The 15,883-nt window shown below is 40.2% G+C and overlaps 1 protein-coding gene across 2 annotated transcripts; it reads right to left on the bottom strand.

Moving 5' to 3' along the window:
• Positions 1-141: 141 nt before the first annotated feature.
• Positions 142-14,376, bottom strand: LOC139640129 (homeobox protein Dlx4a-like). 2 transcript variants are annotated; one of them, XM_071514300.1, is made up of 3 exons: positions 13,433-14,376; positions 8,746-8,931; positions 142-2,464 (listed from the first exon to the last, which is right to left on the bottom strand). In XM_071514300.1, exons 1-3 carry the CDS (start codon positions 13,781-13,783, stop codon positions 2,222-2,224), a joined length of 780 nt encoding a protein of 259 aa, XP_071370401.1. In that variant the 5' UTR covers positions 13,784-14,376; the 3' UTR covers positions 142-2,221. The 2 variants fall into 2 exon arrangements, with proteins under 2 accessions (XP_071370401.1, XP_071370400.1); XM_071514299.1 differs by having other exon boundaries at positions 8,746-8,942; positions 13,447-14,376.
• Positions 14,377-15,883: the final 1,507 nt, after the last annotated feature.

Genomic DNA, 15,883 nt, shown 5'->3' with positions numbered 1-15,883 from the left:
TGACTTGAAAGGTAAAATTTTGGCTATTCCGAAATAATCACATTTTCTAGGACAGATATCTCATTATTTCCTGTGTATAATACGTTGAATTAAAGAAAAGAAAAAAAACATAGAAAAATAGAATAGTATTGATCACTGGCGATTTATTTCAAATAGCATACAGTATCCTGACCCATAGCCAATATTTTATTGGCAAAATACTTTTTTTTTTTTATTAGGATCTTGAATAAATTCTAGTCAACAGAAGTTGTCTTATATAACATTGTAAACTGGAGGAGTCGTGAAACAAAAGTTTGTAAAGTCTGTCTCAGTTCAAAAGGCCTCAGGCCCACAAAGTCCAGAGAATAAAGAATAAAACGAGTCGAAATGCTGGGAGGAAACGTTTGGATCATTCTCTGAGCAATAAGGGTGAGAAAAACCGCCAAAAACCATCAGGAAAATCCATAGGAGAACGAAAAGAGAGAACAAAATGAAATGTGCAGAATCAGGAGTAGAACTGCAATTCATTAAACCCTATAATATGGCAGAGTCCGTGTATCTGATATGATTTACCACCAAAACTTCCAAACCTCGCTTCAGCCGGCTCAATTTCTGGGGAATAAGTGGAGCAATATAATGACTAACGAGATCATTATTTTTATTTAGTCAATTTGATAAATTATTGGACGGAGGACATCAAATCAGCATGGAGGGAACATTGGTCCTGAATGTTCCCCTGATGTGTTTTTTTTTTTTAAAGACATCTTTCAAATAAATTTTTGCTTTTTTTTTTTTGCCTTGATCTTTTAGCTCGTTTAGATCTTTCATTATAATAATAAAAAAAGCACAAGAGATTCAATTTGGACTCACTGTAGGCTGAGGGCCCATTTTCCATACACTCAGAACAAAAAGGATTTTATATAGTACCGGAAAATGGTTCTTCAGTCTTGTACCTTAGCAGAACCCTTTATTGGTGCTGTACAGAACCGTTTTATAAGGCTTCTTTATAGCACCAGGCAAACAAATGGTTCTACATAGGCCTTATTGTCTTTATGGTGCTACAAGCCTTTAAGAATGAATGAAATGCTCCAAATCCTCAAAATTAAGTTCTTTCCTCTGATATACCAGTTATTACTATAGCAAAATAGAGGGTTCTTTGAATCATTATGGTTCCATATAGAACCACTAAACCCTAACCAAAGAACCCTTAAAAAAACACTTCTTTGTCCTTGTGTACCAAACAGATGCCCATGATGCAAAATGCAGCAGAAAAACCTGAAATGTCCAGAATCAGAAATGCGGCCCTGGCATTAGCTACAGCAGACTGGAGTTTTAATTCTACAAACATTTCTCAGAGGCAGAGCCGCTCTGCAGGCAGAAATAATCTCATTGGTTGAGTTAAACCTTAGTGGGCGGAGCCAAAGAACCACAAGTTTTCAGAGCAATTAGCTAAGTGGAAAACCTGAACGGCAAAGAAGGAGCTCTGGTCAAAATATAAATAAGAAATATAAATGGCCATGACTTATTTTTTTCATTCATCCATGACCATGGTATTCAGGGTCAGCAGGCTAGCTAGCTTAAATAAACAAAGAGGCTAGTATAGTTTGAACTTGGAAGCTAGGTTAGTTAGGCTAACACGCTAACCTAGAAATTATAGGCCTAGATATTAAGATTACATTTCCAGTTAGTAACAAGACAAAGTTGTTGAATATTCAATTCTGATTGGCCAATGAATTCTGAGGTCTGTTATTTCTGAATTAGGCTACAGACTCATTTCACATATAGCTATCACACTGCAGTCAATAAGTCCGAGCCATTTTGTTGATTTCTAATCAAATTAACTAGCGACACCTTGTGCCAAAAAGACATTAGCTACTCCTTTGTTAGCCTACTGCAGACAAACACTCGGCTAACCATTTCTATGGTTGCAGTCCTGCTGAACTACTTTTTAAGTTGTTTTTTTTTGGTAATAAACACATTATCACTTAGCCTACATATCAGCTTCCTCCTCTCTTACCTCTTGTCTTTTTCACTGGGCTTCAGTCTAACGTTACTTAGCCAGAAAACCCCGCGGTTCTTTGGCCCCGCCCACTGCGGCACAACTCAACCAATGAGATTATTTCTGCCACCAGCGCGGCTCTGCCATCTGAGAAAAGTTAGTGCGACTAAAACACCAATCAGCTCGGCGGTATAAATCCATAATTGTCCCGGACGCGTCGCCCCCCCCGCTCCGTCCTGTCTGTCACATCATCTGAGTCCTCGGCATGGAGTCCTGCTGGTGTCCGGGGTACCAGTGTCCGAAATTGTTCATGTATCCCCCGGAGTGCACCGGCGCGCCTTTACCGGCCATGGTGATGTCCCACAGAGAGCACGGCGAGGAGGAGGACGACGGCGGGGGGGCGAGGTGGTCTCCCTCAGGTCCGCAGGGCCCGTTCTTCATGATCTTCTTGTATTTGGAGCGCTTGTTTTGGAACCATATTTTCACCTGAGGAACAAGAGAGGGAAAGAATTGCAGATGATTAATGGTGAGCAGTGCCGGTTGCTATTAGAGCCGTTTACTTTCCACAGTAAGGACTGGTGGAACTGAAATGAACTGTAGTGGCCTACAGCTAATTTTAGAATAGGCCTACAGATATGACAGACACACTGTAACGCTATGTAAAGTATGTGACACACTAGGTCCCTATAGGAATATTATAGGAATAGTCAGGTCATTATGAGGCCAGCCTATCACAGACACACACGTCCTTGTAAGAATATTATAGGAATATTATAGGAATACTAAGGTCATTATGAGGCCAGCCTACCACAGACACACTATAAGTCCTTGTAAGGATATTATAGGGATATTATAGGAACTACGGTAGTAAATAAAAAAAACAGATATACAATAACATTAAAGTTCAGCAAGGTCAGTATAACCTCATTTTTGGGTACCATAAACAGACTGTAAGTCCATATATGAATATTATAGTGACACCACATGAGATAAAAAAAATACCATAAAGTACAATAAGGTCACTGTAAACTCACCATTACCACTATTAGTCCCTATAGGAATATTAGGCTATAGGAATATTACAATAATTTTTTGATAGGGCTGAAGGTAAGAGATGCAACGGAAAAGTAGATTACTTAATTACTGCTTTTGAATTGAGCAAACAGTAGGCAAATTAGTAATTCAATACATTTTGAGAAATTATAAGAAATAAATCCAACACTGATGGTGAGGCTCAGCTTAATAAACTCATAATGTCAAAAGTATAGAAATTATAAGCAAATACACAATTTTAGATAAGCCGATAGCCCCATATTCAGAATAGTTCTACGTCTTAATTAGGCTGGCATGAAATATCCGTCAGATTATTTTTTTTTCCTGTGGTTATAGATGATTCAATATTATTGATGTTGCAATAATTGGCGTGCTCCGCGTTTCCAGCATGCTTGCAAATTGAGCGTCAAATTACACGAATATGCCTGTCGGGCAAAATGTCAGCTTTGCGGGAACACATGAATCATAAATAATTACACACAGTCAGCGAACAATAGTTTTGTCTGAAACAGGTTTTTAACGGCGTTATAAAGGAAAATAAACGCCCAAAGGATTTGGTGCCGCTTGGAGAAATATATAGTGTAGGCCTGGCCGGCAGCGCAGAGAGATAAAAGAGCAAATAAAAGGAGAGAAAAACACTCTTGGCGCGAAGGTTGTTTTCTCCATCACACCGACAATCCTGGGAATTATTATTTTGGGATTTTATGGGTATTTATGGAGATGGTTGAAGTGGTTTATGGAGCTGCGACAACCGTGTTGTAAAAGATATTCTCGTAAATAAAAAAAAAATAAAAAAGAAAGAAATCAGCCTGCTTTAATTGACTCTAAATATATGGAAAAAACGACCCAATAATCAAAAAGGCAATTCCATTCACAGCCAGCTTGCAGTTTATAAGTAATGCGACATATGACAATATTTCATTTGATTCTTCCAATAATCTCTGCTGACGTAAATCACAGCCTGTTTGAAGTTAGTATGGAGGGTGGTGAACGCATAAAACCGAACTATCACTTCATAAATGAGCAAGTTCATTATAATTACAGCTCATAATGTTATTATTTAGCAATCAACTTGCAGCTGCAGTGTAATAAGATTCAAACCCACCAAATCCACCATTCAAATTCATGTATTATCACCATATATCTGAAGAAATATCATATCTAAGAAACAAAACAGCCAGTTGTATAGGCACAGTTACAGTTTTGAGGCCAAATTGCCATCCCTTCTTCATAATAATCTCTATACCAATGTAATAACAATTACAGTTACCAAACCGCAGAGCCTACAGTGCAATAATTAACCTGGAGTGGTTCACCACAGAGTTAGCTCACACATGGAAAACCAAAGTGAATATGTGGAGCTCGGCTTATGAGCCCGGTAGTCAATCAACAAGCGCGTTAAGTTAATGCAGCCTCAGTGAGAGGATTTCTGCTGTAATTATTGGTTTCATATTCCAGCGGCAACATGGGGCTGACAGCTCGCCTGAGAGCTCGGCTAATGACACCGGCATTAGGGGAAGGGAGGATGGTTGAGGGGCAGGCCAGGTGCCACTGTATGTGTGTGTGTGTGTGTGTGTGTGTGTGTGTGTGAGAGTGCCACATATTCTGTGTGTTCTCGAATATTAGGTGAAACCACTCCAGTTGACCGTACAGTGGTTTTTCCCCCCCTCCAAAAAAAAAAAAGGAGGTTTCCATTGGGTGGGTGGCATATGTGAGAGAGAGAGAGAGAGAGAGAGAGAGAGTGGTCAAATTGTTCCAAGGAGAGAAGTGGTACGTGCCATTCCTCAGCTGCAGCCATGGGAGGGAGCGGCAGGAAGGAGCCTCAGAGGGAAAGCGGTCACTGGTTGGCTGGCGGCGTAATGGAGGCAGGAGCCAAACACAGCGAGGATACATTTGTGGTGTATGATGGGTATCTTCAAGTGTGTGTGTGTGTGTGTCCCGTGCACGCCCCCCCCCCCCCCCAAAAAAAATGGTATCCGTGCACGCGAGGAATGCGAGTGTGCGTGTGTTCTCGTACGGGTCGCACACGCGCACACATGGGCCAGCAGCTAAAGCCTAATTACCACCGACTGCGAGCCACATGACTTGTGTGTTTCGATACAAGCCGCATCGTGTCTCCATCCACTCAGCCGGCCGCACGTTAAATCACTTGCAGCCACTTCAGCTGTAACGCCGCCACCAGAAAAGAAAATAAGCTCTAGACTGTCATACTATCCACTTAGGGGAGGCTTTACAATACATATTTCAATCTGGCTGTATGTATTTTGTATTTTATAATGCAGTCAATCAGAATTTAGTCTCGTGATCCAAAACTTTAGGCTTTAGAATATAGAATTAATAGTTTTTAATTGACAAGATCCACTACTTATGTACTTCCACTACTTATAAAAGATATTAAATAATGTAATTCTTCTCACAATATGGTAATTATTCTCAAAGTGAGGTTAAAGTACCATTGAGTACCATTGAGGAGGTTCCAGTTTGTCCCCAGGTAAATGAAGAATTAATTTAATTTCACTCTTAATTCATTCATCAGCAGTTTGTACGATGACAGAATGAATTAGAAAGACTATTCCTTGCTCTTAGCTCCCCACATACTGTGTAAAAAGTTATAGAATTCAACGCTAAATCATATGTAAAACCAAACATTTTCATAGATGCCAAATCTTGGGACAAAACATAATGAATGAATGAATGAATGAATGAATGGATGAATGAATGAATGAATATCCACTTGGGTGTCCTGGATGCAAAAACGTTTGTTAAACCCTCAATGTGAAGAATGCATGAGTGAGGTGAACCAAAACACATATTCACAAGTGTTCATTTAAATTCCAATAAAGTCATCGAGTGGAAACGGGGCTTTATGCTGCAAATCTTTACCTCCAATTTGTAGGTAAATGTCTTTTTTTCAAATGTGTTTTTTTTTACGATTATAATACAGGGAAGCATTTGCATGGAAAAAGGAAGCTCCCCGACTTTGCAAGTGTGGGAGATTATCTCAAGTCTTCCCCAGAAAATGTTTCCACGCGGTCCTGAGACTATCCGTACCGAGATATCCTTTAATTGCACTCTCACTTTTAAGCAAATAATTCTGACATAAAGTTTGTACTGCAATCAGTCAAAGCCCGCTCTCACCGCTCCAAACCAAACCACTGAAAAGTCAAACAAAAAGAAACAAAAAAAAAAAAAAAAAAAAAAAAGGAAAAGCAAACAATGGCTGTGTTTTTCTTTTGTAATCGTACTGTACACGCGGGGAGGACTTTGGGCAGACCGCAATTCAAAGCCACTTTTCCACTACAAGAGGGCGAAGGCAAACGAACGGATGATCTCTTACTCCCAGTGCAAACAGTGCTGTGATAGTAAATTCGTACGGGATTACGGGTGGCACGTTGGATGACATCATCGCCGTGTGTTTCCTCAGCAAACACACACACACACACACACCACATACACACACACACACAACTCATATTTGTATCTCAACTGAGGTGTTCCCTCGCAATCCTACTTAACTTTCCCTGTATGTTTTTGATATACATGTATGTAAGGTAGGCCTATTCTTAAACATGCTATTAATTAATAGTAATAATTAATCAAAACTAAGACTGTATTTCCAATTAACCCCATTGTCTCCTGCCACAAAGAGGATGTTGCTACATACATTCTTTGTCTGTTTGGCTATCACTGCTCATTCTAACTACCCAGTTCTTCTTCTTCTGTTTATTCCAAACAAACCGGGAAACGTAAACCGCATCACTTCCTGTGCGGCGGAGGATTTTTTCCCGGGAAAGAGCTGCCAGACACCGGCTGTTTAGGACAGCCAATGGCAATAGGTTGAATCACTATTGTGTTCTATCAGTCAGCCATAGAGAGTAGAAAATGGATTATTTTATATGCAAATGTCATAAATTCTTACGTTAAATTTCAAAGCACTCAAAGCGTATGATCCTCAGGCCTGTCACTAGTGGGTGTTTCAATTATCTGACTCGACAAAATGGCTGCCATTATGTTTTATTTGCCACTCTGTGTGTGTGCGTGTGTGTGTGTGTGTTTGGGAGAAAAGAGAGAAATAAAAAGAGAGAGAGAGAGAGATGACCAGTGATCGTCCAAAACAAAGCCCAAACCCCTCTTAACTTTCAGCCGGTCATCTCAGAAACTGTGCAGACATATAAATGTACATATAACTACGCATTTAGACATGCATAGACATGCAAAACAAGACACACACACACACACACACACACACACACACACACACACACACACACACACACACACACACAGGATCCATTTTCTCCGAGAGGCGCTCCACCCTCTACTCTTGTCACTCTGCCACGAGAGTCACACCAGATCAAGGCTCAGGTATTCATGAGTGGGCCCTACTAATACACCCCCCCCCCACACACACACACACACACACACAGAGGGTGATTTGTTCCAATTTAACGAGCGGAATGGTCCGCAGGTAAATCATTGTTTTCCTTCACTTTTCCACTTAAAGTTTATACACAGCAAGGGGAACAATTACCGTTTCCCTTACATTTTCTCTTAAATATCTCCTTAACAAGAGGGGGAGGTATTTAATCATTTCTGCTAACAAGGGGGGACGCCATCCCACCTCCACACACACACACACACACACACACACACACACACACGGGCTCTGGCCTCACTTTGCGATATACTTGCTCTACCTCTTTATTTCTCCTTGTTTTTAATCGGTTTCATCTCCTTTGTCTTCTGTAAAAGACTTTGTGACAAACGGTCTATAAATAAACATCAAGTGACGTTAAAGCATAGCCCAGTAAACAACAATATCTAATTACACGGATGACACATACAGTGGAGCACTCTGTGACGCCTGTGAAGAAGAATGCAGCAGTGTCTGTTTTGGGTGATAATTTTGACTTGATCGCCCTCTCACATTACACACCCAATGAAATTATCAGTCTAATAGTTATATATATATATTCTGATTATAGACTATTGCTGATACTTGAACAAGAATGCTTGTAACACAGTTGCAGTGCCTAAAAGTGGATATTTTCCCCAAAATTTGTGAAAAAAAAAAAAAAGTATGTATAGTTATGGTACGCATATGTTGTAGACAACTCTGTTTCATATGTTACATAGACAATTTGTTAATATTCTGACTATTATCATTATAGCCTTCAGCAATGAAATCATTCCTTTGCCCTTGGGTTTGTTTAGGACTTTATGTCTCTTTCTCTGCTTCATCTTCAATAAAAAAAAAAACGGCTACAATAAATTGGGTTATTATTGGAAAGTGTGCCATAAAGAGGGGGCTTCATGATACTGATGAAATTATTTTGTGTGCATTTGTGGTTGTGCATTAGGGATGGGACGATATATAGAAATTCAATATATCGCGATACAAAAATGTGACAATACGTATCACGGGGCAGAAAAATGAATCATGATATTAGCTCCATGTTATTCTGCTGTAGTAATCACAAATGAGACGGCTTGACCATCACAATTTCACAAGCTCTCCATCCAAATTATATTATTGTCACTTTGTAATGACATTTTTAAATTGTTGTTTACATTCTGGAAACCCAATGCCATCGCTAGAAAGATTTGTGCCTCAGAAATTAACATAATTCAATTTATCACATCGTATCGTGGTTGTATTGAATCGTGAACCCTATATTGTATGGTGAGATAAGCGTATGTCTGGTTGGGGTCACCTGGGTTTGCGTCAGGCCCAGCTTGGCGGCCAGGTCGGCCCTCTCCGGCAGGGCGAGGTACTGGGTTTGCTGGAAGCGCTGGTTGAGCGCCTGCAGCTGCAGACTGGAGTAGATGGTCCGGGGCTTCCGGATCTTCTTGCCCTTCCCGTTCAGGCGGACCTCCCCGTTCTCGATCACCGCCGTGGGCTTGTCGTGCTCTGGGGGGGTCGGGAGGGGAGTGAGAGAGAGAGAGAGAGCGGGGAGTGAACGTCACGGAAGAACACGTCTCATTGGGAAACTAGGGTTAGGGTTCCTAGTTAAATGAGTTAAATGGGGAATTTCATGGGGCCTAAGGCTTTAGGTTAGTCTAGTGCAGTGATTCTCAACCCTTTTCATATCAAGGACCACTAATTTAGTCCACAGATTTTGTCTCTCTGACCCAAATCTGAGAATATGTTTATTGTTAGATATGATTTTGTCCAAAATTCCATGACTATCTGTATTGTAGGTAGAGAGATAACAGAGACACTATGATCAAAATCGTAATTCTTCTACCTTCTCTAATTGTGTTAACTTCTTCTAAATGAAATAATGGTGAAGTTTAACAATTCATCACTTTGCCTGGGGACCCCCTGGAACCCCCTCGAGGACCCCTGGTGGTCCCCGAACCCCACGTTGAGAAACACTGGTCTAGTGGTTAGAAAGACCGTCCCGCAACCTAAAGCTCACAGGTCCAATCCCTGTTTTAGCAAATGGGCCCATCAACAGCCCATGTGTGCTTGAGCTGAACTGGAACTCTACCTGCACACAAAATGCATAAATATAAAGTTACTAGACCTTCTGAAATGTATGGAAGGGTGGAAGCAACTATTTACATTTCCTGTAATTGAGCAGCTTTTTGTGTACTTCATTTAGTCATTTCTCATTTTTCCAATTGAAAGAATCTACTTTGAACTCGGTCCTCTCGTTCTTTTCGAATCACACGGAAAAGATCGAAAAGTCACCCGGTAACTTTTCCTCTGAGGACGTTTTAAATGAGACACTTTTTACTTTTACTTCTGGAGATTTTTTTTTTTACACCAGAACGTTTAATTCTACTTGAGTAAAACATCAGCAAAGTGACAGTAGAGTGTATGACATATTCACTGCCATTCTGCATGAAAAATCCAAAACAGTGAAGAAGACAGCAACTCCCAAGAATAGACTGCCGACCACAATCTTCCTTTTTAAAGCATAATGCTCACTATTGTTTAGAACTGACGCGGTTTGACATTGTGTCTTCCTCAAGGCTTTTGTCTCAAGTCTTTGGCTTTTTTTTTTTTTTTTTTTTTTAAAGGAGCAATTGTGGTGGCAATCTATCCTTGGGAGTTGCTGTCTTCTTCACTATGTGGGATTTTTCATGTAGATTTGACTATTTTTGACAAGCATCCTTATTACAAAAAATGCCATTTTGTTGCGTCGGCACGACACCGTTTTCATAATGAGTTTCACAGGCCGAGCAAGTTTGCACATACAAAGAATTTAAACATAACACAACACAAAAATGTATAAAAATAGTATTTAAAATATATTTTAAAGTAGAACATTTAGGGAATAGAACTAGTACATAAAAGAAAGCAGCATATAAGCATAAGGAGTATATAAAAAAGGATAAGTAGAAATAAAAAATAGGTCTCTTTTCTGTATTATATGCACATGATTCTCTGTTTGAGCCTGACTGATTACACTGACAGGATGTGATAAAAAACATAAATAATAGAAAAAATAAGTAGAAATATACACAGATCTAAAGAATATTGCACTACATTTTGGGCATTTTGAACATTACAACGGTAAAAAAAAGCTACACATAAGCTGGAATGATATAAATAGAGTATAAATAGGAATAAATAGTGTATATAAGAACTGACTATATGGCAGTAGGTGCAGGTGAAATGCCTATTAGAGAAAGATGAGTGTTTATCCACTTTGTTCTCTCCAAAGCTTGGAACTTTTTGCCTCGGCTCAATCATATAGGCAGTGAGTTTTTTTTTCTATACTGGAGCTATACAACAACTGTGTATGTTGGCCCACGCTGATCTTTGTTATGACATGAGCTCATAGCCTGCAGTGGCAGGAGAGAACAGCTGTGGACAAGCCACGGCCCCACAAGACGCTCAGATAACTGATCCTGATGCAACCGGCAGAAACACTGACTGGGACTTCACCAGGACTGGAGTGTGTGTGTGTGTGTGTGTGTGTGTGTGTGTGTGTGTGTGTTAGACTGCAGAAACTGAGTGAGGAGCCATAGGGAAAAAGAGTGGGCTCTTGCAAAGTAAATAGGGAAAGAGAAAGAATGGAAGGAGGGAATTAAGGGAGGGAGGAAGAAAGAAAGAAAGAAAGAAAGAAAGAGAATGAAAGAAAGAAAATTAACTGTATTATGCGTGTGTTAGACTGTAGAAAATGAGTAAAGAACCATAGAGAAAAAAGATTACATACTACATAGAAAAAGGGGGAAAGAAAGCCAGGAAGACAGACAGACAGACAGAAAGAAAGAAAGAAAGAAAGAAAGAAAAAGAAAGAGAACATTTTGGAAAATTTAGACTGTAGCATGTTAGACTGTAGAAACTGAGTAAAGAACCATGGGCAAAAATGATTAGATACTAGAAAGAAAGAAAGAAAGAAAGAAAGAAAAAGAAAAATTGACACCCGTTTTCGAATAGTAAGCTGGGATATGAACGATTTATTTGCTTGTCGTTAAGTATTTTCTTATTCAGGGCATGTCTAAATGATGATATGTTATTATGATTATGATGGCTATCATTATCATTATTATCATTATTATTATTATTATTATTATTATTAGTAGTAGTAGTAGTAGTAGTAGTGGTAGTAGTAGTAGTATTTCCAATTGCAACAATGCAGCACAACATGGAGGCATTGTGTGCAGCCAGTGTTTATATAATGAGAGTGAGTGGAGCAGTCTGTAACATGGGACATGTGATGGCTGACACGGTGCAGTGTGCAGCACGCTCTTCTTCACTGCAGGACATGTGATATTCCGCCTCACGCTGCCATGAGGGGGGCAAATGGAGCCGCTGCAGTGAAGGAAGCACGCAGCAATCCAATGGACTATTCACATTTAATACGTTTGCTTTTTATTCTTTTAATGTTTCTCAGGAACAATAGTGGCGACTTGTCAGCAATTTCTGAAAATCAAAATGGGGAAATTTTTAGAATTTATGGGGCTGCCCATTGCTGTCTAGACCTAGTTTCAATTATATCATTTTATTAAAGGCTATTAATATAATAACAACTATAGTGTGACTATTCAAATAAATTGCAATGTGTTTGACGAGTACTAAAACGTTATATAGCCATTATTAGGGGGAAAACAGTCACTAGATATTAATCAATAATTATCATATAAATAATAAAATAAATAATATAGCCTGAATATAAGAATAAGATCCAGTTGGTAAAGATGTTATAAATTTGTCAATCAAGAACTAAACCAACTATCCTAAAAAAAAAGATGTATTTTTTATTATTATTTTGTGCTATTGATGCTTTTGTAAAATTACTTTTTTTGTTGTTGGTAGATATCTAATTTTGCAACGAAACCTTTCATCGTTTAGTATACTTTTACACTCAACAAGACTGCTTTGGGTTTAACTTTTAACTGAATCAAACGGGTAATGAACATTTTATCCTGTCCTGGTTTGGTGAACCTATCGGCCTCAGAGTCTCCACTGATGAAGTAATAACGTGCATGTGCAGATGAGAGAAAATATGGTTTGGAGGCAAGTCTCCTCCTCGCCGGCTCTTGCGGGACACCGCAGGGCCGATGTTGGGTAGTTTAGTTTTCTTGTGGCCCAAAGTCTCCATCGGCCTTAAAAACCATCCCTCCGTCCAACCCCAAAGCACAGCGAACATCATGTTGTGGGCGACCTGTGTGTGGATCCAATTATTGTGCATTGCCAACAAACCATTGATTATAGTGGAGCTGAGAACAATCCAACTTTGGGTTTTTTTTTCCCTTCAAACTTTTCGCGCAAGGCATCTATGATTTTGAACAGTGTATTACTCTTGTAAATGTATGGTACACGAAACATTATTTTTTTATTGCACCAATTACATATGCAAAGTAAGATAGAGTAGGCTAGAGCAGATATGTGTAGGTAAACGTGGACTTCAAAATAACATTTAGGCGCTTTAGACGCTTTTATCCTTACAATACCAAAAAAATCATAGGCCCATACACATTTTTTTAGCACGGCTGGGAATCAGTGTGAATCAAACTAACCCGTGACAATGTGGACAAAGTCTGATTTCCCACTGAGCTGAGAGCGGCTCCCTTCTTTGATTGATTTCATTAAAAACCGTGTGTGTGCAGGGTTTAAAGCACAGAGGGGACCCATAGCCTATACTGGAATTTATGAAGGTGGAATGTAAGACTTTTTCTTTTCTTTTCCTTTCTTTCAGAATTTCTTAAATGTGTTTTGTTTGCTTTTTCAACTCAATACCAGCTGAAATGACTTGTTCAAATAAATATTTTGGACTTGAATTTGCACTTGCACTTGAATCTGATAGGCCTACTATTCACTATAGGAATTCATGTCATAATCATTCTGTTGGTAAAATAGACAAAAAAAACAACAACAAAAAAACAACATAATAATAATCTATAGAAGGATGCTCCATTTTCCACTCTTTATATCAAAACAACCCCTCCCCACCTACCCGCATCCTCCAGTCTGGTGTGTCCGAGCGCGCCGCCGTGCCCGCCGTGCTGGTAGGGCAGGTAGGCCCCGGGGTGGTGCGCGCTCACGGGGCTGTGGTAGGGCGGGTAGCCCAGCGGGCGCCCGTACGAGGACGCCCCGGACGAGAAGGGCCCGTCGTGCTGCGACGGTCCCACGGCGTGCAAGCCGTGCACCGGGTAGTGGTTGTGGGACAAGCCGGGGGAGGGCTGCTGGTGCCCGGGGTGCCCCGGGTAGCCGTGGCCGCCGAACTCCAGAAACGCCGATTTGGACGGATCGGACGGGACCAGGCTGTCCGACATTGAGCTCATAGTCATCATTGGGGTGAGGGGCGGTGATGCGGTGGGAAATAAACTATGGGATCATCATAAGGCAAACCACCGCTGGTATAAAACGTATCAATTAGACGTTCAGAAAAGCATTACATTTACGCGTTGTTTCCTTAAAAGACCGTTTTTCCATCCAGTTTGACACCGTTTACTGTGAATTTACCTCATTAACATTTATGGCAGCCCTAAAAAAAGGCTGTTCCCGCAAAATAAAAAGGCGGGTAGAGTGGGTTTATGTGGGTTTACCCTCCGCTACATCCCTGCTGAAGGGTCCATAAACGCGACGCTCTGCCTTCACGACCATGGAGTCCGACTAGAGACGCAGCCGACGCATGATATTTCCCCCAGAAAAAGAGAAGCCAACACTCCGCGACAGAAAAAAAAAAAAAAAAAAACAGGAGCTCCGGGAGAGAAAAAGACGCCGAAAGAAATATTTAATATCCAGAATTCTGTGCTGTTTTCTTATTTCTTCTCTCCAACGTCCAAAAAAAAAAAAAAAGAACTCGGCTCTTGTTATCGTTTTTGTCGGGGGAGGTTTGCGAAGAAGGAACTTGGCACCGAGAGAGAGGAGTGTGTGTTCCTCCCCCCTATACCAGAGCGCACTGTGCGTTATGGAAAGCCCATTCTCTGCCTCCACTTTGGCACGCGGCGCGCTCATTGGCTGCGGCGGTTTACCGTGTCTCACAAATCACGTTCGTGCTCCACGACAATGGAGCTCGCTCTTCTTTGGGGTTTTTTTTTTTTTTTTGGCGGAAAATACATGGCCCAAATGTTCGTTTTTTTTTCTTTTTTTCTTAAAGGATCTTAACTGAAATCATATTAGAAGCTTAACTATAAATCATAAGGTGTCAGATTCTGGACAAAAGCGTAAAGTTCAACCCACTGATGGAGAGGGAATAAAATTCAGGGGCGTCAGTTCACTTAATTAAAAGCAGTGCATCTGGTATCATTTGGCACCAACACTTCCAAAACTGACTCAATTTCTGGGTATAAGTGGAGTAATAACTTATGACTGACCAGATTTTATTAATCATAAATCATCATAGGCCACCAACCTATATATCGTCTTAGAGGGAATCTTGGTCCTGAATGCACCGATTTATTTTCCTAATCTACCAGAAATATAAGAAAGACCAGAAATCTAAATAGATTTGTGGTATTTATTTATTTATTTTTTTGCTGGATCTGATGACATCAAGATGAAATCTGGACTCACTCAGGCTCAGATACAAACTGGTTCCCATGCCAAATTAATCGAAAAGTTGCATTTTTTTTTTTGCCTTGATCTGTGATGAACACAGTAAAATAAGTGAAAAAGTATGAATAAGTATGAATTTAGAAATAGATGATGAGGCTATACGCACCGCTTGGCTCGCCGACTACACCGCGTGATTCCAAAATCAATTTCTTCTTCTGCCAAAAGTGAAATTACAGGCTGATCAAACCAAATTAACGTCATAAATTCCCATCTAGACTCAATCAACTGGATTTTTACGCGCGAATATTGGACGTGAACCTTCAATTTATGACTCGATTGAAATGATAGGAGTGCGCGCACACACACACACACGCACACACACACACACACACACACACAGCGCGCTGCCTGTGGTCCAAACCGAGGGACAATTTACAATAAACACCGCCTCTCTAAAGTAACTCAAAACTTGTGATTTTGGCAAAGCGGAGGGTCTGACACTGTAATTTTCAGTGAAGTATCAATTCATTATGTTCATTATGTCCCTCGATCCTCCGTGGAAATCCCGGACTGTGGGCCTGGATACAAATTTCAACTAAACAAGCCAAAAAAAAAACCCTGTTCTACCCATATTAGAATTACAAAAATACATGTAAAACGAGGTAAAGTCATTTCAAAGGCGTTTTGAACTGTTTCCAATGGACACACACACACACACACACACACACACACACACACACACACACACACACACACACACACACACACGCACACACACTTCCACGCAGCAATGACTAATAAAAGAGGTCGGCGCATGGATGATGAACAGCAGAATCAAAGACAATACAAATCAAATGCATTTTCATAAACTTATTATTTATGTATTTTGGGAT

The sequence above is a fragment of the Centroberyx affinis genome, unplaced genomic scaffold (assembly GCF_046629955.1).
Source record: "Centroberyx affinis isolate AG114_WGS23_722 - 3 ecotype Tasmania unplaced genomic scaffold, CSIRO-AGI_Caff_v1 ptg008416l_1, whole genome shotgun sequence".
NCBI classification, from domain to species: Eukaryota; Metazoa; Chordata; class Actinopteri; order Beryciformes; family Berycidae; genus Centroberyx; species Centroberyx affinis.
This window is presented reverse-complemented; position numbering and strand designations above follow the sequence as displayed.

Coding starts and splice junctions, on each gene's coding strand:
- LOC139640129 (XM_071514300.1), bottom strand. CDS start 13,783: ATGATGACTATGAGCTCAATGTCGGACAGCCTGGTCCCGTCCGATCCG. Junction 8,932..13,432: donor ATGCGGGTAGGTGGGGAGGG/GTTGTTTTGATA, acceptor GAGCACGACAAG/CCCACGGCGGTGATCGAGAA. Junction 2,465..8,745: donor TGGGCCTGACGCAAACCCAG/GTGACCCCAACC, acceptor CTTGTTCCTCAG/GTGAAAATATGGTTCCAAAA.